This window comes from Dreissena polymorpha, chromosome 2, assembly GCF_020536995.1.
Source record: "Dreissena polymorpha isolate Duluth1 chromosome 2, UMN_Dpol_1.0, whole genome shotgun sequence".
In the NCBI taxonomy this organism is placed as follows: domain Eukaryota; kingdom Metazoa; phylum Mollusca; class Bivalvia; order Myida; family Dreissenidae; genus Dreissena; species Dreissena polymorpha.
This window is the reverse complement of record NC_068356.1, coordinates 32,144,246-32,170,828: the sequence shown is the minus strand read 5'-3', so window position 1 is coordinate 32,170,828 and position 26,583 is coordinate 32,144,246. Positions and strand designations below refer to the sequence as shown.

Genomic DNA, 26,583 nt, shown 5'->3' with positions numbered 1-26,583 from the left:
TAAGCTTGTTTGAAAAATTCAAATCGTGGTTCATTTTGTTATTCAAACAAAAAGCTCTCCGTGATTAAAATGCACAACATAGTTTTTTCATTGTTATGTATACTAGACAAACGAGAGATATACGTGTTTTCATTTGTTGGTCTTTGTCTGATGAAAAGCGACCAATCGCTTACAATATGAAATGCTTTATGCATACAACGCAACCACTGGAAACGCTATAAGTAAATCTGGGATCCCCGCATATTAATTGTCAATGAAAAGAGTTTTGTGATAAATAAAAATATTCTTAAACCAACAGTTCTGGAAAATTAATTAATTAATTTGAATGTAATAATCCAAACAATTTCATTGCAGGTGTACCTTTGTAGATGTAATGCACAGTTCGCTGGAAATCACTTAAAACAGACTAAGGGCCAGTTACACACAAATTCATGAACTGCATTCATGGAATTATTTGATATTAAAACTTTAAGACAAAATATGTATTCAGGGGTTATGTTGTCTAGTTGTTTCACCATTTATATCGATCGGTTATTTCAGACAGACATTTCGATTACTTTCCCAGCGATAAAGATATTTATGTGAAACTCTTAATTGTTATACTCTAACATCCAATCTATTGTAAACATTCAAAGGAACATGGCGAAAAGTAGGAATACCATTTAAGTTTAAAGTATTCAGAACGCATGTTTTTTAAACAAAATCTTTAAAGCATCACTGATTCTAGAAATGAAAAACGATTGTTACAAATCGACATTTATGCTAGTATATACAAGTATAATGAACCTTTTATCTGAACTTGTGTTATAAATAGTTTCTTTGGAAAAAAATGTATTTCACAAAAGAACAATCGCCATCTGTAAATTAAAGGGGCTGATAAGCCAGCGTTCAACGATTGAGATAGCGATTTCAACACACCCCTTCAGCAGGACATTATCGTCACCATTTTGTACGACAAACACAAACGTTTCAAGTGTTTGACGGGCATGTAAATTGATAAAGATGGGTAAAATTGTAAAAGGCTATTACTATATTATAACTAAAGTTCATTTGAACATGTCACTTAAAGAAATGCTGTATTCAGAATTATTGAAATTTGCTTAAGCAACAGTCTTATTTCTGGTTTATCAAAAAGTATTTGCCTGTTTTTCCGGTTCATCAATATTTCAATTAGGATGTTCTATAACTGCGTAACTAATATTGTTCCGACCGAAGTGTGTATACGATACGCGGGAAAATATCTTATTCCCCTCGGAATTTTAAGGATGACATAATATTAATTCCCCCTATTCCGCCATGAATATATATACCACCTCATAAGTTTGTCACCGTTAATACCGCCCATCCTACCCTTTTGGTATATCGGAAGAAATATGCCCATTATAATCTCTAAACGGACATGTTATCCAATTGAAGTTCTGAATATAATCTGCTCTTGTAAAACAAATAAAACAAAACAGGTTTAAATTAAGCAGAGAATCTATTTAAAGCTGTTTATATAACATATAACGGCACTATTGATTGTTCACACTCATGACTTATAATGATCCATTTAATGCGTTCCAACTCTTAATTTATTGTATAAACACGTTTATTTATACACATAAATTTGGTAGATTTCGTCGAACATTGAACAAAAAGCACTGAAAAATAACTCAACATAACAATAAATCAACATAAGACACTAAATGTTTTTCATAATCTCTCACATGATTCCAAGATAAAAATATGCTTTAATGTATTGACATCAAAAGCAGCAGTTTTAATAATGTTTTTCAGCTATCTATTGATACAACACAAAGTGTTTGTATCAGAAACTAGAATCGTCGGATCCATTTTCTTTTCGAAAGGATACGGTCATCTTTCCATTATTAAAAGCAACTACCATATACTTATTGCTAGACACTCTATTTTCCATCCGATGAACGCTTTGATGATGGTGTTCATCCTTTTTAACAGTGGTGCTATCAGCGTTCAAATAGCGTGTGACGAGCGAGTGTGCTTGTTGACTGTTACGTTGAAAATGCAGGCGGATAGCTCGGCAGTAAAACAACTTCTGAAATCCTCTTCGATACTTTTTGTTAAAGAAGCAGTATATAATTGGATTCATACCGAAGTTTGATGTAGCAAGCCACTGGGCGATTGGCAATAGTATTTCGAATATAAGATTCTGTTCTTCTTGCGGAAAATATACAGGCCCATAATAAAGTCTCAAGTAAATAGCATAACATGGGAGCCAAGAGAACGCAAACAATAACACAATCACTGCTAACATTTTTAAAACCTTCACTTTGGATTTATAGATAATGAGCCTTCCGTTTGTGTGAAGGCCGGGTGCTTTCCTTCTCAAAACCTTGGCGGCTATTAGTAGATAACATATGAGAATCATTAAAAGAGGTATTATATAGCACAGGGAAAATAAACCAAACAAAAAGTAACCCCGCTGGAGATTATAAGACGGCCAAATCTGATGACATATAGGTACACTTGGGTGATCTGGGTGGTTGTAGAGCTGGTAAAACACAAGAAGTGGTATCATCACTGATAATGAGAAAATCCAAATGGACGCAAGTGTTGTTCTAGAAGCACAGCGCGAGATCTTCGAGCGCCGACTGTAGCAGATGGCCAGGTACCTGCAAACATAACGATGTTACATTGACAGTTTTATTGTTTTATCTGGTTACCTGTTTTTCTGTCTCCGCGTAATTAACTTGAACGGTAAGAGAGAACGGACAATTAATTTTGTAACTTCAACTACTGTTGCACAGAAATTTAACCAATAAAATGAAATTAAAGTTATTTCGCCCATTCCGTGATAAACAACCTTTAGCTTAAAACATCGAATGCATAGCTTAAGCATTTCATTAATTGACCCCATCAGAATTTTGTTTTAAACAAAATCGGTAATCATATTTGGTTGTATATAAGACAGGTAGAACCCTCATATTACCTATCAAATGCAATGGCAGCAAGCGTGTAGACCGATGCACAATTTGCGACACTGGTTATATATGGCGAAACCTTGCACATGAATTCCCCGTACCTCCAGCCTGCAATGTTGATTTATTTTTGGGTAAATGACTTTATTAATCACAATTACAGGTTTACAGACGTACATAATGATAAAGTAAAACATAACTGTTCGTGTGCCTTTGATTGAAACAGACGTGTACTGTGAAAAACTAGTTTTGGAGCCAATGAAACATATGCAAGACATTAGTCGGGAACATTATGAATTACATTCATTTTTTACATAATCTAGTCGTGTCATATTTAACATATATGCGTCTTATTCAAAAATGAATTCAATGTCATAAATAATAATTCAAATACGCCAAAAATGTGTATTGCAATGTATTAATTTGCATTCATGCAGTTGATTTTGATTAATCTTTCACTTGCTGGAATATGTATATTTTGATTGTTACAAACATACTACACTGAACATGAATATGAAATAAAAACAATATATATTTAAAGAAATTGGCGAAGTAACCGACTTTTCTAAACATTTAGAATGTATTATAAAAAGCATCGTTTTATACAGTTATGGCGGATAACTAAGACTTTGGTGTAAACATAATGTAAAATCAATTATAATATATTTACCTAATGATCAAACAGATTCAATAAATATCCTAACAGTCATATTCTTAGACAATCAATTAACCTTCAGATCTTTGCGATGTAGTATTATCTTATCCGAGATGTTTAAATCCGCTCACATTCTTTTTTATCGTCCGAGGAAACCTAGCCGAAATAGACGTTTTAAGGAAATTGCAATCCTCGTGTGTTATCATTGGTATTGATCCAGAAACCTTTTTAGTAGTTAATACTAATCTCAATCTCCACGCAGAGTTGTCGTTCCTTGCTCTCACATACAACTCTGCGAAATGCTCAGCTTGCCATTTTGTCTATAAAATAGGTAAAACCGAACAAACGCATTCAATGTATATTTGATTGGATATTTAAGATCGCATGCATTAAATTAAGAAATATGACTTTTAAATGTACGGTAAATCGTGCAAAAACTTGCGAGTTTTAATGCAACTCTTTGGAACTAATTTATTGCCCATTTACGCAGATGGAATCATTCCACGCACTTCACAAATGTAAACAATTGAACATATTTTTTTAGTGACGTTAGGAATTGCTTCGACGTGTGTATGTACGTTGGTTTCTTAACATAAAAAACCATATCAATTTTATAATAATGAATTAAGACTGATATAAGATAAAATGGTATGAGATGGTTTTCTTTAATGCAGTGAATGCAATGTAACCGTCGTGCAAGAGATTGTTTAGTATTCTGTAACCTCAATGATGAACGCTTGGAATGATCATGACATAAATCAGACGCTTTCATAACAATAGTCCGTTCTGAGCCCAACACAGAGGTGAATGTAATGTAACCGTCGTGCAAGAGATTGAGTGGATCTGTGAATTGAGAGGTTTGTGTAATTACCGCACTTCGGTCTGTATTAAGCTTTCAATATGCACATTATGTTGTACAGAATACCGTTAGTGCCATCGTGGTTACACATTAAAATCAAGAGGGCGAACATGCGAGAACGCGATAGTACGATGGCGAGAATGAGAGAACGCGATAGTACGACGACGACAATGCGGCAGTCTGATGACGACAGTGCGACAATACAATGGCGACAGTGCGATAGTACGATTGCGACCATGCGATAATACGATGACGACAGTGCGATAATAAGATGACGATAGTGCGACAATACGATGGAGACAGTGCGATAGTACGATGGCAACAATACGATACTGCAAGAACGCGATAGTACGATGGTGACAATGCGACAATACGATGACGACAGTGCGACAATACGATGGCGACAATGCGATAGTACGATGGCGACATTGCGATGATACGATGGCGAAGGTACGATATGACTATTGCATTGTCGCTATCGTACTATCGCACTGTCGCCTTCGTATTGTCGCACGGTCGCATTGTCGTCATCGTACTATTGCGTTCTCGCATTCTCGCCATCGTACTATAGCATTGTCGCCATCGTATTGTCGCACTGTCGTCATCGTATTGTCGCATTGTCGCCATCGTACTATCGCGTTTGTGCATTCTCGCCCTCTGGATTTTAAAATATGTAACCACGAGTGCCCTAACGGTATTCCGTTATGTTATCTGCAGACCTTTTATCAACCCAAGCGACAGCTTTAGATATTTTTTTTTAATCTATTTAGATACGTCTTTTGTAAATTGCGGACTCAGAAAACAGGCGATTTAATAATTATATACCAGTTGTAAAGGAAAACATTTACTCGTTTAAAAAGATGACTTTCACTTTTTGAAATCCTCATTTGAATTTGTTTTACGCCAAAATCTATTTGTCAGTAAGGGGTCTTGTTAATTCTTATGTATAGAAGTTAACATAATAATGCCAAAAATGTACATGGCGTTTACTGGAAAGCTTGAAAAAAATACTTGGATTATAATTTAGATGTGAGTTCCCTTCCTTGTGCAGATGTAGTTCCATTTTGTTTTAATGTATTACTGAAAAACAAACCATAATATAACACAGGAAAAAAATAATTAATACATTGCGCAACTTGAATCAGAATGACGGAAATACACGTCCCTATATCTAAGGAAGTATACAAATACATATTCGCAAATATTTAAACCATCATACATTAACCCCTTTTATAGGCTTAAACAAATTATTGTATCGCTGTGAAGTATTTCAAAATTAATCAATTATATAAGAGCTTTCATTGACAATAAAATAAGGTACACGATGGTCGTTAACCTTTCATCCTATTCCTTGTTTGCCTTATTTGCATTTTTCATTAGTCGCATGTGACAAGTTCTGAATAAACTGCCGCCAGTGGCGAAGAAACATCCGAGATTGCATAAATTGGCATCGTTGGCCAGAAAGTTTTTTAGAAAGCGCGTCTATATATGCCCAACTCATAACTTTTTATATTTACTAACTGATTTTGTTTGTTTTTACTGTTATTGTTTTACTTTTGTATTTCGTAAAATCAAGTTTACACCTAAACAATCAGTGTTCCTTATAGCAATAGCCACAATTTCAACGCTAGATGTGTTATGATTACATAGTTTTTTGTAGATACAAAATGCTCGTTTTAATTTATTTGTGACCACAATAAATTCCATGTTAATTTCCTGCGAATATATCCATTGATACGACACACGAACACTAAAATTGTACCATGTTAAAACCATAATAAAAATGAGCATTTTGTATCCACAAACATCTATTTTACCAGACCACATATGGCGTTGAAATTTCGACAATGGCCATAAGGAACAATGATTTTTAATTGTTTAGCTTTATTTTACGAAATATTGTACGAAATTTTCGTTGATTTTGAGTAGTAATGTTACTTTAAGTCGATTACTGATACTGTGTTTACTCCGCAAAAATACCTGAAGTATTCGCCAAGGCGCTCGGTGTAGTTTTCCGAAAATCCCCGCTTATTTATGTATTGAATACCAACCTAGTATTATCTTAAAATAATAGAGGTGGATATAAATATTTAGTAAACATTCAGTGAAGGTTGCATTTGACATGATAAGTTTTAAGCAACACCAATCCTGTGATCTCTGAAGTTTTATGTTATCAATCGTTTAACATGGTTACATATATCTATTTTTTTGAATATCGACATTTGAATATTTGTTTCATAGAAGGATGCGAATTTCTAAACAAAAACACAGCTGAATGTCATAAATTTTATTGAACAATTATACGCTCCTAAAATATGTTTATGTATACTCACCCGTAAATATACTTCCTAAAAACGTGATGGGCACACAGAATAGAACAACCATCAAATCCGCGACTGCCATATTCAAAATGAAATAATTCGTGACATTGTGCATACTCGGCTCTTTGTATATCACAGCTATGACAAAAGTGTTTCCAAGCAGCCCGAACACAAACACGAGCCCGTACATCAGGGCATACAAGACTATCATGTACGAAGGCTGCTTTAAAAGTTCGTACTCATTCTGAGTCATGTTTTCGTCCAAATCATTGTATATTCCACTCGAATCGCTGCGCAGTCGTATCACCAGATCGTCATTGAAATACTCATTAAGAAATGTAACGTTTTCCATGTTTGCAACTGATAACCTGTACGTCATTCTCTCAAAAGCATTTGTTTATAATCTTAGTTAGCAAATAGTATACGAAGTACACAATAACATTAGAGTAATTATAGCAATGCAATCTAAATCTCGGAACAACTTAATGTAACTCATACACACAAATGTTAGATGTCACACCACATTAAAGCTCTCGATTGTTATTTGAACATTAATCATTATCAAATTTGTATCTCTATCGCTGAACAGTACAGCGCTTACAGAAGCACTGATCTAATCTGCTATGTGGACCTGTTTTTATCGGCGCCCTTCGCCGTTTTCACTTTCCCGTTCTTTGCGAGTTGCCAGTTTCTCAATACTCCAGACAATAGCATAGGAAACACCGTCACTAGCGCTGCGTGGTGAGTATCGTTGTTATATAAATTATAAACTTTTTTTATTAAGTACGAAACCGATTCGAATAATAACACTAACTTCAGGCAGTAACATATCTCATTCGTCAATAACATACAATGTGCAAGCAAGCAATTGTTGCAAACGCATGAATTTATATAAAATAATTAACACTCCAGTTTATTAACTCCCATACAAAAGAAACTAACACATGCATACATTAGCAGTTTTGTATTGATAATATTTCGATTGTTTGTAATACAACAGTTATATATGCATAACTTTTTCACGAACACGTAACAATGTTAATAAAGGTAGATACACATCAAACAGAACGTTCATATTTAATTAAATATTGTTTAATATTAGGTAACAAATACACAGTCACAGCCATGCTTTGTATCTGTCGGAGTATTATATGTTAAAGACCTAGTTACTAAGAAGTATATATTCTTGAAAAGCAAAATATGCTCATATTTTATTCATACGACACTAATTAGAATATAGGATGTCTGAGATCTATCAAATTATGAAAAATCTGACATAACAAATATATTGACTCATATCTAAAAATTTTCTCCACAGGGTCAAGACATGAATGCCTACGTTCAAGTGTATAATACGATGGGCAAAATGAACATACGATAAAAAACTAAACTACTAGATGACAAAATGACTTGCATTTTCGTCAAAATTTTTTAAATCACGTGCCATTAATTACGCTATAACGCCTCTAAGTAATGCATACCTCTGACAATAGCGAGTAAAATATGATTTAATTTATTTATGAACATTATTGACTAAAACATTAAAACTAAGAATATTCAAAATGTGTATAATATATACAGAAATAATCATTCTCCTTCGTTTTAAATTGAGCATATGCAATTAATCCACATTCATATTAAATAGTCAATAACAAAGACAAATATTGTTTGCTAAAACTTCTTAAATTATAATAATTGAAAAAAATTATAGGACGTGTTTTGGGAAGAAAACATGTAATACTCATTATGAAATTTGAATAAAACAACTTATAACAAAAGAATAAACAATAAATGCCAACCAACTGGGCTACCATGCTCTCGAAAAAGAGTGGAGAATATTTTTCACAAATGTAAAATCCCAAAATATACATGCCCTACATTTCATGTTTCGTCTCCATAATACATGAGAAAAGAAACAATATTAACCTTTTTAACAAGTATGTTATGTCAGTTTTGCCTCCTCTTGAGCCCTCTTTCGAATAACAACATGTATGATCTAGAACATAAGAAGTGGTTCCATATTGGTTTCAGAATGCTTATACAACTTAAATAATTCGTTTTGTATTCTAAATTGAAGGATCGTCTGGCCTCAACAAGTTTATCCAGTTTCGAGAGGCTCAGCAAAATTAGTTTCCCGATATTTTCAATGTACGCTAAAGCTACATGGTCATAAATTGATTTAAAAATAGAAAATAATACATTAAACTGTACCTTGCCATGCAATTTTTTAACCTGAATATTGTATGTTTTATTTGCAGTCGAAGTTCAATGTTGCAATAGTGTGAGTTTCTTTATTTTTTTGCATTGGAAACTCAAAATGTCACTATAACATTTATCCATGTGACCTCTCACGGATCAATCCAATTTATTTGTTTGTATACCGACGGAAAAGTGAAAATTTCTAACATTCAACTGTTTCGTTTATATTGAGTATACATTTTCATCACTGAGCTCTTTCTTAATTAAGAAGTTATATGTATATGCAGTATGCAATTGATATAAATATTGATGTGTGCAAACTATAGATCGTTGTAAAAATTAAAAAGTTGACTTCAATACTATTTTACACAGTAAAAATATCGCTATCACCTTACAATCAGATATGGAACAAATAATTACGTTGGATATAAACAATACATTTTTCCATTTAACTGCCTTCATCCGTTTAAATCACCAAAAATATAACATTCTTGTACTTGACTTTATATCGGTTGACCTCTCCTTCTCGACATTACTTGTATTTAAGAAACATCTTGTTGTTGTTTAGTCGTTCTCGCATAATCGCTGCAATGCCGCCAACTTATCATTCTTAATAAATATTAAGATGTTGTCAGAATGGTCCTTTTATCTCAAGACAAGGACCAGGTATTTGAAAGGATCATTTTTGCGCTGTAGCTGTGGAAGAAGAATGCTTTGCTAAATGAGTCATTATCTTATCAAAATCAAATCTTTATAATCTATGAAACCCATGGTTCCATTTTGTTATTCATACGACACTTAATGCATTAAACAAATCATAGGATCCTTATTGCCGAATCTGTCATTTTGAAGATGTTTGCTCGTTCTTCTCGTGTGTCTTCATATGTAGGTCATACTTAAACTAGAAATGGCGCGGCAGAGGCCGACGCGTATCCCCACGCCGAATGTTTGACCTAGGTGTGCCCCAGGGTTGGTAATGGGGCCATGCATAGCTGAGATTGACCGTATTGTCATAAGAGAAGTTCATCATCAATTAGAAGTGAATTGGTGTAGAAATGAAGAAGTTATAGTAAAAGGCAATTTTGGGTGGGTGTGACATATGTGGGCAGGGCGCCCCAGGGTTGGTAATTGTGCCATGCATAGTTGAGATTGACCGTATTGTCATAAGGGAAGTTCAGTATCAATTTGAAGTGAATCGGTGTAGAAATGAAGAAATTATAGTAAAAGGCAATTTTGGGCGGGTGTGGTCTATGTGGGCGGGGCCCCAGGGTTGGTAATGGGGCCATGCATAGTTGAGATTGACCGTATTGTCATAAGAGAGGTTCAGTATCAATTTGAAGTGAATCGGTGTAGAAATGAAGAAATTATAGTCAAAGGCAATTTTGGGTGGGTGTGGTCTATGTGGGCGGGGCGCCCCAGGGTTGGTAATGGGGCCATGCATAGTTGAGATTGACTGTATTGTCATAAGAGAAGTTCAATATCAATTTGAAGTGAATCGGTGTAGAAATGAAGAAATTATAGTAAAGGCAATTTTGGGTGGGTGTGGTCTATGTGGGCGGGGCCCCAGGGTTGGTTATGGGGCCATGCATAGTTGAGATTGACCCTAATGTCATAAGGGAAGTTCAGTATCAATTTGAAGTGAATCCGTGTAGAAATAAAAAAGTTAAAGTAAATGGAATTTTTTGGTGGGTGTGGCCTATGTGGGCGGGCGCCCCAGGGTTGGGATTGGGGCCATGCATAGTTGAGATTGACCCTAATGTCATAACAAAAGTTCAGTATCAATTTGAAGTGAATCCGTGTAGAAATGAAAAAATTATAGTAAATGGAAATTTTTGGTGGGTGTGGCCTATGTGGGCGGGGCGCCCCAGGGTTGGGAATGGGGCCATGCATGGTTGAGATTGACCGTATTGTCATAAGAGAGGTCCAGTATCAATTTGAAGTGAATCGGTGTAGAAATAAAGAAGTAAATGTAAAATAACCTAAAAAAATGAGTGATAATTTCTGACGCGGCCCCACCCCAACCGCTATAACTTTTGACCCAGGAGTCAGATCAAAATTCCAAATAGTGCAGGGTCGCACATATGCTCATAGCTACCATGTGTGTAAGTTTCAAGGTTCTAGTGCTTTTAGTGTAGGAGGAGATAGTGGCCAGGACGGACGGACGGACGGACAGACGGACGGACGGCGGAGATAACCACAATATCCCCACCTTTTTTTCAAAAAGCGTGGGGATAATAAATAGATTCTATATACTATTGTGTGTATTCGAGTACACAAACACGAAATAATTGTAATGTTTTGTAAAAACAATAATTCAGTACAAAACGTTTTCAGACTGAGTCACCGATATTGTTTGTATCTCTGTGTATGTATTTCATCGTTAATTAACAGGTTCGGCTGCGTCTTCATGACTGCATATATGGGAAAACCTGATCCATGTAAATGTTCAGTGAAATGAAATTTTAATTACGAGTCGAAGGAGTTAAAATTGATTCTGACTGCCCGGGTATTCGCTAAAGATATAATTTTGACAAAAACACGCACGTGTATTTCTAAATGACATTACTCAAAATAACAGAATTGTCATTATAACAAATGCATACATAACGTGTGTGTGTTTACGAAGATGAAATTAAAGTGCGTTTAATTGTTTATATTCATAAATTCCAAGTCCATCTCCAAATAAGCTGGCGGTCAGTTATAAACCTTATTGATATTTGTGTATACGTTTATCTTCAATTGAAATAATATCGTATTATTTTATGCCGTAATAAAATCAGATATGGCATTCGTTATTCACTGCTTTATACAATATTGACATTTAATCAGAACCTATAATATTTTGTTATGTCAAAAGAAAAATAATCAGATATGATAGACGTTCAATCTACTGAAAGCAAAATTGATCAAACTGAACTCCAATCAAAATCTTTCCTACTTATACACAACACACATATCTAACACAACCACAGAATACTTAAATATTTAGTTGTCATAGATTTTCAATTGAAAGACTGCCATAAAACATATCTTTATTCTTCGTGCGAAAACTCAAAAGCATACCTCGACATGTTATAAACACATCGGATACCGTCATTTAACTGATGTCTAATATCTTATAACAAACAATTAGGATTTAGATAAATCATTTTTTGTACGAAAAGCCTAAGGTTAATTTCAGATAGATTATTAATTCTAAGCAAATCTTTCAATAAAGTATCCGACTATTTATATCATATTCAAATATAACATTAAAAACAAGAGATGTGTTTGTCAGAAACACAATGCCCTCTTCTGTGCCGCTTTGAAGCCATATATTTGACCTTTGAACTTGAAGGATGACCTTGTCCTTTCATCACTCAAAATGAACAGCTCCATGAGATACACATGCATGCCGCCTCGATAGCCTTGTGGTAGAGCGTGCGCTTCGAGTGCGGGAGGTCGTGGGTTCGATCCCCGGCCGCGACATACCAGAGTCGTGAAAATGGTACTAGTGGCTCCCATGCTTGACACTCAGCATTTAATGGGTAGCAATAGGAAGATAAATCGAAGCAGCCAGGTAAGTATTCGTTTTTGGATACCTTGTTTGTCGCACAATATCTGTATAGCTAATGTTACTTGTTGATTATATGCGACGTTAAATAAAGCTTCTTTATCTTTATCTTTATGCCAAACATCAAGTTGCTATCTGCAGGGACATAGAAGTTATGAGCTTTTTTCGAAACCTAAATGCAAAGTGTGACGGAAAGACAGACAGACGGAAGGGCGGTCCGATCAATATATGACCTCCTTCGGGGCATAAAAAGGTGCCTCTTACAACTTTATCCACAATATAAAGCACTTTATCCATAATTGTATTTACACTTGAACACAAATAATGAATACTGAAATGCACCACCAAAATTTTCAACATGAAAAAATTACATTCACGAAAAAGCATACCAAACGTTATTCCTGTAAAATATAATATTAAACCATTAATATAATATTTATTATAAAACTATAAACACAAAAAGGAAACAATCAAACTGATTTTAGCATATTCGATTTAAATCAAAGTTGTACGAATGGCTGTATGAAGTGCACGTGCTCATCTTTTATTCATGGTGCAATCTGGTGATCAAACGAAACCCATCCTATCAAAATAATAACAAAACTGAGTATAATGAAACAAATGTCCATCGTTTCAAATATATTAACACTACTTCTGAATTTCATTCATAATTGACAATCAAATATTTACTAAAACTTGAAGTGCTCACTTCAAGATATGACAAACAGTATACCCACGTTGTAAACTACGTAAATAGAAACACACTTTTATGTGTGCACAACTCGTATTTGGAATTACAAAACGCAACATGAATAAGAATAGAATACAACGCGTTGATGACCAAATACTAAATACCCATCCCTTTCCTTCCATCTAAATTCTCAGTCCTCTTTTGGTTGCGGTTTTAATGATCGTACTCGCAATAAACATAGTTACTTTTAGTCATGTCTAGACCGTTGAGATGAATAGGAAGTTAGCAATGTTTCAATAAAAGCTGGAAAAAAATATTTCCAAAAGAGTGGGATTTACATTTTTGCAAGCAATATGCTGAAAGTTAAACCTCTGCTTAATGCTCAATTATAGACAGATTGTGATGATTCGTTGTATTCGTCGTTAAAGATTCTTAAATAGCAGCAATAAACCTGTTAAACCTGTTGTAATTACTTACAGGAAAAGGATAGCAATAAACCAACTAATATTTTGTTAACGCAAGCCACATGTAACTTTTTGGACATACGTTTGCTCTGAATTTGTGTGCATACCATCTAAACGGTAAAGACTTTTCTGTTTAAAAAAAACTAGATATTATCTTTTTATTTAGAAGTTTAGCGTATGGATATATTGCATCCACTATACCATTTTGCAAATGTGAAGACTAATCACACATTTTACGCGAACACAAATGTCAAGGCAACGAGAAACTTTAGTGATTACGAAACGCAACTTTCCTTTTTTGGTTCAGTATATTTATTGAACGCAATAATCACCCTTTTTGTGCAAGTGTAATATATGTGATCATATGGTAGGCTTCTTTGAATTTTAGCGGTCTATATAATCGGGATAGTTCTTTTAACCTTTTTAGCCAAAAAAAACGCCACTATAAAGCACATGTCGTTTAACAACACTATTCAAATAATCATATGTCGTTTATTTCATATTATTATTTACCGATTCGCTTAGAGAATGGTAGGTAAACAACAGCAAGCTTTTTTTCAGAAACTACTTTCGCCTAAGTAAGTTAAAATAATTTATTTATTTTATAGTACGTATATCATCTTATCGTAAATGACATGTCATGTATATGCTATGAACTTTTACACATTAACTTTTACTTTACACATTGTCACATTACACATAACTTTTACACATTGTCTTAACCAATTTTTTTTAATACGAGTATTAAGCCTGAGACGACAGGATCTAATGACAGAGCTCCTACATCCACAAGGGTAATAAAACTGAGGATATGACGTTTTACTCTGTTCGTATTTCTGTGTGACGGCAGTTACCGGAAATTGGAAGCATATTAAATAGATACCACGCATAGTAAAAATCCTCCAAGCGATTACTGCCCGTCGTTGCCTTCCTGTCTGTCACAAAACGGAAATGTAAACGGTTCATTTAATTGATTGTTCTACACCACTTATTCCATAATAGCTCTCATGTTTGTATGTTGTATGTAAACATAAGTATACATGTATACTGCTCATTTCTTTGAAATCTTTTTATTTTATGCATACAAACGCATTTATATTCAGTGCTTGGATACTTGTTAAGGTGTGATTTTGTATTGTAATGTACTTACTAGATGATTGATACACAAATTTCAGGTAAATAGTGCCGTTAACATATAGAGTGAAATAGTTAGTTGTGCATCTGTTTTTACGCACCAACTATCGGGGATGGGTTTGACCTTTGTAATCGGTCTGACTCTCTAGCAAACAATGCCCATATTGACCCAATTGCGACTGGATAAGATTATTGCCTATGGTGTTTGCTTATGAAAAGCAGATGTCGTCCCGACTTTGAAGTGTGATACTTGTATACTATGAGCTAATTTGTTGAAGAGACATTCTACGTCACAATCATCAATTTTTTTAAAACAAAGATAACACGATATTTAAAAGGAAAATTTATTGAACAAGCATTAAAATATTCATCGGACATCGGCCTGATATCTTGCGAAACAAAGAATTTGTTTCTTAAAAGCCGGCATCACGTTTAAAATTGATGTTTATTGTGTCACGTAATCATTCGATCATATGTCGAATTGTCTTAATGACGTGAATCGCATTAACTGCATTTTGTTACGTGATGAATATGGCAAGTCCGTCCCTTTCCCCTTATGTAAATTTATCCGTATAATAACGTGGAATGAAATATATAACGACAAAAACATACTTGATGAATTCCAGTCCGATTTAAGATATATTTCAAATGTTTATATATAATTAATTTCTCCAAATATATAAATATATCACGGCTACATGATTGGACCTTTCTTTACTAAATAAGCTTCAATTCAATTCTTGATTTGTTAGTAGTATGGCAAGCGGTTCGAAGCATAATCCCAAGAAACTAGGTTCTCATGAGAACTATGGTTCCCAAATGAAATCTTGGGTTCTCAAGAAAACCTAGGTTATCAGAGAGAACGGCGCGAAAAGCTGTCGAGAACCTAGGTTCTTGTAAAAACCTTGGATATCAAACGAGAACTTAAGTTCTCAGAATGAGAACCTAGGTTCTCATAAAAACCTAGTTTCTCATGAGAACCTAAGTTCTATGTGTCTATGAGAACCTAGGTTCTCATGAAAAACCTAGTTTCTCATGAGAACCTAGGTTCTCTAGCGTAAACCTAGTTTCTTGGGAGTATGCGTCGAACCGCTTGCCATATAGTAGTATTCGTCTCCGCACGTGCTTATTGTTTATTGGCTTAATTGAAATTACGTTGTCCATGCGATCTTTGTCGACCGGATGTTTTTGACATTTAATTAAAATTAATATATCGGAGGCTAGGTGGATGGTTGTTTCATAACCCATCATCTTGCATCTTTTATGAATATACCTTAAGCTAAGCCTAACTGCGTATTAATTTTAACATACATGTATTCTTATGAAATATTTTGATCACAATTTTATTATTTAACTATGCAATTATATTCTTTATTATTAAACAAATATAAATAATTTCCAAAATTCAAGTATTCTATAATTAATGATTTTGAATGAAAGATGTATTAATAATTCCCTATTTATATATTATAAGTACTAATCATATTTATCACGTTGCATTATGGTAAAAGATGTATTTATTATTTTAATTTATTTATAATTTTAATATTCAATTATATGCAATACGTTACAAGTGTACCATGCACATTCATATTTAAGCGACAGAGAGATACATCTGAATGTCGAGCTTTACTCTTATTTATTAGCAGGATGAAGCGTCAATGGACCCTGGACTGGTCGTCCATTTAAAACAAAAACTGAAAAGTGTTAATCTGCGTATTTCATCTTAGTTCGTTTACATCCGACATGTACCTGTGAGGCATGAAGAAAGATGATACTAGGCGTTTCTTATTTGTCTTTCAGCTTGATTTGACCCATTCAATTTCACAGTTTGTGACTAGTTCCGCTTTCTCTTCGGCGACCAGCTCTACGTGGACAACAACAAATACTCCACTACCAAGTGTTCCTTTTTTATTTATGTACGCTTTATAGTTTGCAGGAAATACTGTTGAGAGTGGAAACTCGAATATGACGACAGTGAAAACTCAAACAAGCATTATTGGTTTTAACATGATCAAAATCACTTACCTTGTATTGACTTGAGTTGACACTCTGTTGTTGAGTCTTTTGTACTTACTTCCGTTGGTTTGCACTGGCTGAACCACAAGAATTATGTAGTCGTTTCTAATAATCACGAAACAACATACTTAATGCATATGTTTGCCAGTTATATTTAGGTTTGCTTGTTGTATTTCCACTATCATAACTTTCAGCTATGTAATGGATCTTCGTATCCATGCATTTTTTCTTGAACTATGTTACGCTCGATTCCAAACTCATGGACGATGTTGTTGTAAAATGTTAGTGTTTTTCAACACAATGTATACTTATCTATATAACAGCGCAGTAGGGTTCATTTTAAATACTTTGTGATGATGTAATTTGTTAATATCGTCTTAGAGTTCTTTCCAACATTTTCGTGGCAGCCATCTTGTTTTAACTGTCAATATCGGCTAAGTAGCGAAAGTATGTTTTTCTCCCGCAAACGAGTTGAGGTTCGTTTTCAAAACGCTAAATTAACTTATCATGTGTAATTTGAACCCATTTATTCTGTAAACATGTTGTTTTTACGAGAAAATAATACATTGGCCTTTGATATGCTATTGTAAACGACGCGCACCTAGCTGCCACATTAGTTGCTTCGTCATGCCACAGGAGCTGTGGCGTTCCACAAAAATTGTGGCACGACACAATGTGGTGCCACATTGGGGTGTGTGGCATGTGGCATGCCACAATGTGGCACCGTGACGAGTATAAATAGCCCGAACGCGTTCATTCGGGACTCCAACATTTCTAAAAGAGCCTGAACTCCATCTCGGTTTTCTTTAAAACTAGAACTTTTAAATTAAAACTTAGCAAAAAGGTGCGCGTATTTCAAACTTATTATTTAATAAGTAACTTATAGATAGTAATATAAACAATATTAAGTAAATAATATATTATAATATACTTTAATGAATTGAATATATTTGATCATCATTTCTGTAACGCACTTTGAGCCAGTTAGTCTCTTTTCGATAATAGTACGTTTTGATAGGCTACACTTCACTAAGCTGTGTAAACGTTTTATTATACTATTATCGTCATATCCTAACGAGTTTTCTACAATAAAAATCTTAACTGTTTTCAAACTCTTTGTCGTCTCTAATCCTTTAAGTTGGAGTCATTAACAACAGCAATCACTCACTCGCTCATAATTACACAATGAAACAATTCACAATCACCAAAAAGTACTAACGGATGACGAAGGCCAGTCACCCCTGAAAACGAAGGCCAAGCCTGACAAAGACCAGTCACCCCTGAAGGCGAAGGTCAAGGCCGACTCGCAACATCTTTTGGTGTCAGAAGTGGGATCTGTTTTTAAAACTACAACAGATCCAGTGATCCGGACCTAGTCTGGTGCAACAACCATGGATGACGATTGTGATGGTGAAATTGTTTTCAGGACTGCTGGGGACAGAAGGTATTGTGAAGCGGAGACACAACTTTGTAGTGAAAATGTGTCGTTTGGAAATGATTGTTCCGAATTGGACATTGTGTCGCAATCGTCTGGCGATAGTGATCATCCTTCTTCAGGAGAAACCAACTGTCCAAGTCAATGTAGCAAAGAGAAAATAGACAGCTTGACGCTTATTATCAAGGACTTGGTCAAAGAGCTTCAGTGCATGAAAGAAAATAAGCAGACAAAAATCCAATCGCAAGAATATGGTGAGAATAACTTACAGCCCCCTGGACAACACTCTCTTATGGAAGGTCGCTCCAACACTGTACCTGTCGATGCTGGTATGGGGCGCGACTCCAACCTATCAGCAATGGCTCCACCTTTCTATGGGAGGGCTGATGGGTCATATGGTGACAGAAATCAGAATAGATGGGTTCCATATGATCAACGGTGCAACCAAGGTCAAGTACAAGGTCGCTGGAATCGCCAAATGCCATGTGGTATAGGTCAGTATCAACGGCAAGGATACAGAACAGTGAACCCAGATCATGTGAAGATATCCCCATTCACAGGGAAGGAAGATTGGCAGGTTTGGATTTCAAGGTTTGAGGCGATAGGTACGCGTTACGGATGGGATGATGACACAAGAATAGACCAGCTATTACCTCGGTTGGAAGGTCAAGCAGCACAATTTGTCTTCACTCAACTCCCTCAAGATGTGATGCACAATTATAATCTGCTGATTGGTGAGCTTAATAGCCGCTTCAGAGTCATCGAAACAGCGAAGTCATTTGCTTCAAAGTTTGCACACAGGTATCAACGGCAAGGGGAGTCAGTTGAAGAATATGCTGCCAATCTGCGAGAATTGTATGACAGGGCACATGCACGTCGGGATAAAAAGACTAGGGATGAAGATCTTGTGCGAAGATTTTTAGATGGGTTACGTGACGAGGAGGCACGGTTTGAAATAGAGTTTCACAAGGATCCATCGACTCTTGACGAGGCCGTGTACTATGCCGTTACATTTAGCGAAGTCAGAAAGTCTCAAGACTCAGAACGCCGCAGGAAGTTTGCTAGGGTAGTGCGAGAAGATCAGCTCTCTCAACGGGGCTCATCTGAAACACATACCGAAACAGTCATGAAGGACAAAAGGCACTTCAACAGAGTTGCGCAAAATACAAATAAACATGTTGACCAAACTGAGCTCTTGAACGAAATACTAAAGCGCCTCGATAATTTGGAGCATAAGCAACCTGCTTACAATAAGGGGCATCAGCTGAAGAAGGCTGGTGTTGAATGTTTTAGCTGTCACAAGTTTGGACATTTTGCGCGTGAATGTCCGGAGAAGGATGACAACAAAATAGAACAAAAGGCAAGTACTCAAGAAACACACAGGCAGAAACCTTTAAACTTCAAGGGACCAGCCCTGTCGGCCAAGGGGAGGTCCAAATACATGTAGAAGAAGGCCGAACAAAGGAGATAACAAAGGAGCAAGGAGCTCCAAGGGAAGCATTGAGAGATTTAAGGCGGTCACTAGCAGATGGAGTATATGTTCATGGGATGGTTAACGGGATGGAGTTGATCTTTACAGCGGATACTGGGGCATCTCGAACTGTAATATCCAGTAAGGCAATTGACAAACTACCTTGTACCATGCAGCCAAAGTTGGTGCGGTCTGCATGTTTAGTAGGCGCAGGAGGTGTTCCTGTGCCTGAGGTGGGAAAGGGGAGTTTTGAAATATCACTGGGGCCACACAAACTTATCAAGGAAGTGATTGTGGCAGACATCGAGGATGAAGCCCTACTTGGATATGATATACTGATGGGTAGCGGTCAGGGACCGGCTGACATCATTTTAAGCCAAAATAAGATCGTGTTAGATGGTAAGGAGATCCCGGTTTTTCAAGTAGGTAGAGGGAAATGCTCCAGAAGAGTGACAGTGGCGGATGATGTGAAAATCCCTGGATTAACGGAAGCACTGGTGGACGTTTACATAGAGAGAGAAGAATCAGACGATTGCTTAATGGCTGCGGAATACATAGTGGAACCTAGCAATAACTTTAAGGACAAATATCAGTTGGTCATGGCTTCCACCCTTGTTGATATCAATAAACTGTCGACATGCAAGGTCAAGGTCTTGAACCCGATGGATGTTGAAGTTACCTTGAGACAGAATGCTGATGTCGGTAGAGCGGAGCTGATTGAAAGAATTGTAAGCGTCATCGCTGAAGAAGAACCTGAAAAAGTAAAGCAAAAACATGGCAAATTGAGAAAAGTTTCTGAAGTAAGCAGCGTGCAAACAAAACTGCATCAGTATATGGATCAACCAATACCGGATCACCTAAAAGACCTTTATGAAAAATCTGTTGATGGCAAGAGCCAAGAACAACAGCGTACTGTCGCAGCTCTTCTATGTAAATTTAGTGAGGCATTTTCGAAGAACGAATGGGATGTAGGCCTTACCAATGTTGCGGAACACTCAATTGACACTGGAGATGCTAAGCCGATCAAGCAGAGGCCACGACGCGTGCCACTTGCATTCGCAGAAGAGGAGAAATCTGCAATAGATGATCTTCTGAAAAAGGGGGTTATACAGAAAAGCACGTCTCCATGGGCCAGCCCAATTGTCTTTGTGAGGAAAAAGTCTGGAGCTGTCAGACCCTGTGTAGACTACAGAAAGCTCAATGCGGTGGTCAAACCTGATGGGTTCCCTTTGCCAAGGACTCAAGATTGTCTTGATGCAATTGCAGGCTCTGCTTACTTTAGCAGTTTCGACTAACAAGCGGGTATTTTCAAATACCTGTGAAAAGTGAGGATATCCCGAAGACAGCATTTACCTGCAAGTACGGACTCTATGAAATGACGCGTATGCCCTTCGGACTGAACAACAGTGGCAGCACTTTTCAGCGAACGATGGAGCTCGTACTTCAGGGTCTGCAATGGCAAACATGTCTTATATATGTGGATGACATTATTGTCTATGCAATGACATTTCAGCAAAACATTGAGAGGGTTTATGAGGTCTTGGAAAGGATAGTAGAGGCCGGCTTGAAACTAAGTCCTGACAAATGTCACCTTCTAAAGACTGAAGTCGTTTTCTTAGGGCACGTGGTTTCCAAGGACGGTGTTCGGCCAAACCCAGTGAATGTATCCAAAATACTATCCTGGCCACAACCTGTTAACCAAAAGCAGGTGAAGCAATTTGTCGCAACAGCATCATATTACCGTCGTTTTGTGAAAAACTTCGCAAAAATTGCCAAACCATTGACAGACCTGACACGTAAAGATGCCCTATTTGCATGGACAGAGGCTTGTCAAGAAGCATTTGAGGCACTGAAAGGGCAACTTACAAGTCCCAATGTAATGAGCTACCCTCTTAACGATGGAGGTACCTTCTATCTTGACGTTGACGCGTCAGGCGTTGGAATTGGTGCGGTCCTGTCTCAGATGCAAGACAATAAGGAACGGGTGATAGCATATGCCAGCCGTGGTTTGAACAAGGCTGAAAGAAACTACTGTGTAACCGAGAGAGAGCTTCTTGCCGTTGTGTACTTTGTTCAGTATTTCCGGCAGTATTTGATGGGCAGACAATTCATAGTAAGATCAGATCACCAGGCTCTAGTGTGGTTGTTTAGTATGAAAGAGCCGAATGGAAAGATAGCCAGATGGATTGAAATATTAGCAGCATTTCATTTTTCGATTGAATACAGACCTGGTAAACATCAGCCACACTGCGACGCCTTGTCAAGGTGTGAAGTCTGAAGATTTAGTAGCCCAGGTTGCTGAAAAGGAAACCGGAAAATTAAGGACCATTGACACTAGAAGTACAGTTAAACCCTGGTTCCAACAATTTACCCCAGAAGAAATGTCCAAAATACAAGACAGGGATCCTGACATCCAAATCATTAAACAAGCACAAATCAAAGGGGAGAGACCAACAGCTAGTGACATGGCAAGGGAAAGTGCTGCTGCCAGATTTTACTGGACCCTCTGGGAACAACTGTATCTTGAAGATGGGGTGCTATGTAAGCGTTTCAAGAAAGAGAACGGGACAGGACAATATACTCAAATTATAGTCCCAGTTGAGTTGAAGCAAGAGCTGATGCGGTTGGCACATGACAATGTAATATCTGGGCACCTCGGAATCAAGAAAACCCTCCAAAAAATATTGCACCAGTTCTTCTGGTTTAATCTGAAGGAAGACCTGAAATTATACATCAAAGCTTGTGATACCTGTGCATGCGACAAGAAACCACAGAAGAAAGCAAAAGCTCCGATGGGCCATTTACCAAGCGGCGCACCATGGGACACATTAGCAATTGATTTTTTGGGACCATTGCCAGTAACAGAACGGGGTAACCGATACATTATGGTGGCTACAGACCATTTCACCAAATATGTAGAGGTAATTGCTGTACCGACACTGAGCGCCAATGACTGCGCTTTAAAAATTGCAAACGAGTTTATAGCACCGTTGTCAATTCACACAGACATGGGGTCAACCTTCGAGAGTGCCATTTTTCAAGCCTTGTGCAAGCTCTTCGAAATAAGGAAAACGCGCACTACTCCAAGAAATCCAAAAGGGAATGGTCAAACTGAGCGTTTCAATAGAACACTGGTCAAAATGATTAAGGCTTACCTGGTTAACCAAGATGAATGGGATTTATACCTGGGATGTTTGGCAGGGGCCTACAGATCAACGCCACACGAAGCCACCGGTCTTTCGGCAAACCTGATGTGTCTTGGGAGAGAGGTGAGAGTACCTGCTGATCTGGTTTATGGATATGCAAAGGGCAAAGAACAAACATCAGACGCGAAATATGTCAGTTCTATCCGAGCACACCTGCAAAAGGCACATGAAATTGCCCGTAAGCACATTAAGGCAAATGCAAAACGTAGCAAAGATGCGTATGATGTCAAAACAGTATTTCATACATACAATGTGGGTGATGCCGTATGGCTTCTGCATGAATCACGAAAGGTGGGCGTGATGCAGAAGCTCGAAAAGGCATTCAATGGGCCATATTTAGTGGTGGAAAAGAAGTCCCCTGTCACCTACAAAATACTGCTGAACGGGAAAGGTGGGTCACAGATGTCTCACCATGACAAGTTAAAGAAATACGAAGGAGATAAGAGGCCAACCTGGTTGATTAAAGCGGCGAACAATTTGGTTTCGCAAAGCAACACTCATTCGCAAGCATAATTAAACATGTAGCTATTTGTTTACGCACACATAATCAAGTACATAGTCATGACGAGATTATTTACCCCGAGCACGCACCAGACCTAATCACATCACCAATTCCTATCGCACAAGGCTCCAACAAAAGCTAACATTTCCTCAACTACTCGCTCACCTTTGGTTCTCAACCCCTCTCTTTTGGCATAAATGACGATATGGTCACGTTGATGGTAGTGGCGTGTTGCTTGTGGAGCCAATCCTCAAAACCGGTTACTTCTTGTGTATTTAAAGGGAACAATGGAGGCTCGTAGGACAAAAAGACGCCAGTTCACCTGCCTGCACTGCGCAAAGAAGGGGAACATACGCGTCACAGAGAAGTACAGAATGGTTGATCACATTTACAAGCACCACGTGGCCCTCGACGATTGCCCATTCTATTGCACGTTGTGCATGTTTAGGTGCACCACAAAGGAAGCCCTACAGAAACACGTGACAAACTACACAAAACACACGGCGCTAGCTGGCAACAACAAGAACCCGACGCGGTTCCTCCGTAATAACGCCAATCCAAAGCCTGTTTCAGAAGGAACGGACTTCAGGGAGGCCACCCAATATGAGACGGACCATCGAGTGATCATGATCTCCGACTCCTTGATGAGTGACCACGAAGAAGAAGAAAACAACGATGGTCTAGTCACAATAAAAGTCACTCTGGAAATCCTGGCCCAGTTATCTTTTCATAAAAAAGTGCAGGAATATGACCCATGTAACCCTGGGATGGGCGATCTGCTTTCCAGCGGGACACACCGCCAGACGTCGAGCGCAGCTGTTGCACCACCACAACAACCGTTGGGACCATCTGCGATTGCCTTCAACTCTCCAGCTGTAGAACAACTACCACAACTGTCGAGACCGCCCGTCATAATAAACACTCCAGCCAGCACCACCAGCTCTATGACTCTCAACGCCCGTGCACCAAAGTCGAACAGCTCCACAGACGCGTATCGAGCCACATCCATGGCTGAGGTGTTGCACACACCTGTAAAGGTGTTGCGCACACCTGTTGCTGGGCCGACACTTAGACAGGTTTCGCCAGGATTCCACTTTGCTGACACCCTCTTCCTTGATGATGATACGGCTTTTCCTTTATCACCGCCGCAAACCAGAAACATCACAGAAGTTGGCGTGCAGACTGACGATGTGAGGCCATCAGAGGCAAACCAGACCCTGTTGTTCAACGCCATTGCATCCATCCTTGAGGCCGGGTTCGCGAAAGTGGCTGAGACAATCGACCGGAACACCAGGGGCATGAGGGATGTCGATCGTGGCTTGACCAGGATGACCTCGACCATGGACAGGATCGAAAGGGCAGTGGGGCGCATCGCCGCCGACTCAAGACCACGGGGCAGGCCTGAGGAGAACGTACCGAAGAGGCAGCGCCTTCTCGAAGACAAAGAAAACAATAATTTTAGAAGATAATTTATAATTGTAGGAGATAAATTTTGCCTTATACTATCATCATCAGTATTATAAATAATAAGTAACCATTAAGAATAGTCATTTCCATTAACTTTATTAAACTTATTCATTTTTCACAACTTGCCACATGTATGGGCTTATTATTCATTATTACCTTATAGTCAGCTATGCTTAAAGATCTAAAGTATTCTAAACATTTATCAATTGAAGAACTCCGATTGGTTGGAAATTGTCAAATATGTATCAAATCTGGTATTATTTTAAGTTTAAATGTTTGTTGATATCTAGTCATGTGTATTAGTAAACTAAAATTGTTTGATATCTATTGGATGATGATGTTAACAATTCTTATTGTTTTGAAATATTGTATGTCAGATTGTCAAAATTTCAAAATTGAGTTGTGATTGTTGCAATGTTTAAAATGTTTAAGCCTTATTTATTTAAATGTCAGTTCAAGGATTGCATTCTGAATGCGTTGGTGTTAAGTGTAGTGCTTACTGTAAAATTGCAGTGTTTAGATGAGGGAACTGTAAAATTGTTATTTGTTAATAAGATTATTTAACGACTTTATTGTTATTAAATTGTTTGTTTTTCAAATATTTATCATTCACAAAGTTGTTAGAGTTATGGCTATCGGAGTTTAGCCATAAACAACGAGGGGGTAATGTTGAGAGTGGAAACTCGAATATGACGACAGTGAAAACTCAAACAAGCATTATTGGTTTTAACATGATCAAAATCACTTACCTTGTATTGATTTGAGTTGACACTCTGTTGTTGAGTCTTTTGTACTTACTTCCGTTGGTTTGCACTGGCTGAACCACAAGAATTATATAGTCGTTTCTAATAATCACGAAACAACATACTTAATGCATATGTTTGCCAGTTATATTTAGGTTTGCTTGTTGTATTTCCACTATCATAACTTTCAGCTATGTAATGGATCTTCGTATCCATGCATTTTTTCTTGAACTATGTTACGCTCGATTCCAAACTCATGGACGATGTTGTTGTAAAATGTTAGTGTTTTTCAACACAATGTATACTTATCTATATAACAGCGCAGTAGGGTTCATTTTAAATACTTTGTGATGATGTAATTTGTTAATATCGTCTTAGAGTTCTTTCCAACATTTTCGTGGCAGCCATCTTGTTTTAACTGTCAATATTGGCTAAGTAGCGAAAGTATGTTTTTCTCCCGCAAACGAGTTGAGGTTCGTTTTCAAAACGCTAAATTAACTTATCATGTGTAATTTAAACCCATTTATTCTGTAAACATGTTGTTTTTACGAGAAAATAATACATTGGCCTTTGATATGCTATTGTAAACGACGCGCACCTAGCTGCCACATTAGTTGCTTCGTCATGCCACAGGAGCTGTGGCGTTCCACAAAAATTGTGGCACGACACAATGTGGTGCCACATTGGGGTGTGTGGCATGTGGCATGCCACAATGTGGCACCGTGACGAGTATAAATAGCCCGAACGCGTTCATTCGGGACTCCAACATTTCTAAAAGAGCCTGAACTCCATCTCGGTTTTCTTTAAAACTAGAACTTTTAAATTAAAACTTAGCAAAAAGGTGCGCGTATTTCAAACTTATTATTTAATAAGTAACTTATAGATAGTAATATAAACAATATTAAGTAAATAATATATTATAATA

At 37.2% G+C, this 26,583-nt stretch overlaps 1 protein-coding gene across 1 annotated transcript; it reads right to left on the bottom strand.

The window, feature by feature from the left end:
- Window positions 1–2,579: 2,579 nt before the first annotated feature.
- Window positions 2,580–7,126, bottom strand: LOC127869642 (neuropeptide SIFamide receptor-like). The gene is made up of 3 exons (XM_052412299.1): window positions 6,787–7,126; window positions 3,022–3,050; window positions 2,580–2,633 (listed from the first exon to the last, which is right to left on the bottom strand). The coding sequence occupies exons 1-3, from the start codon at window positions 7,124–7,126 to the stop codon at window positions 2,580–2,582; spliced, it is 423 nt and encodes a 140-aa protein (XP_052268259.1).
- Between the last annotated feature and the right edge of the window lie 19,457 nt (window positions 7,127–26,583).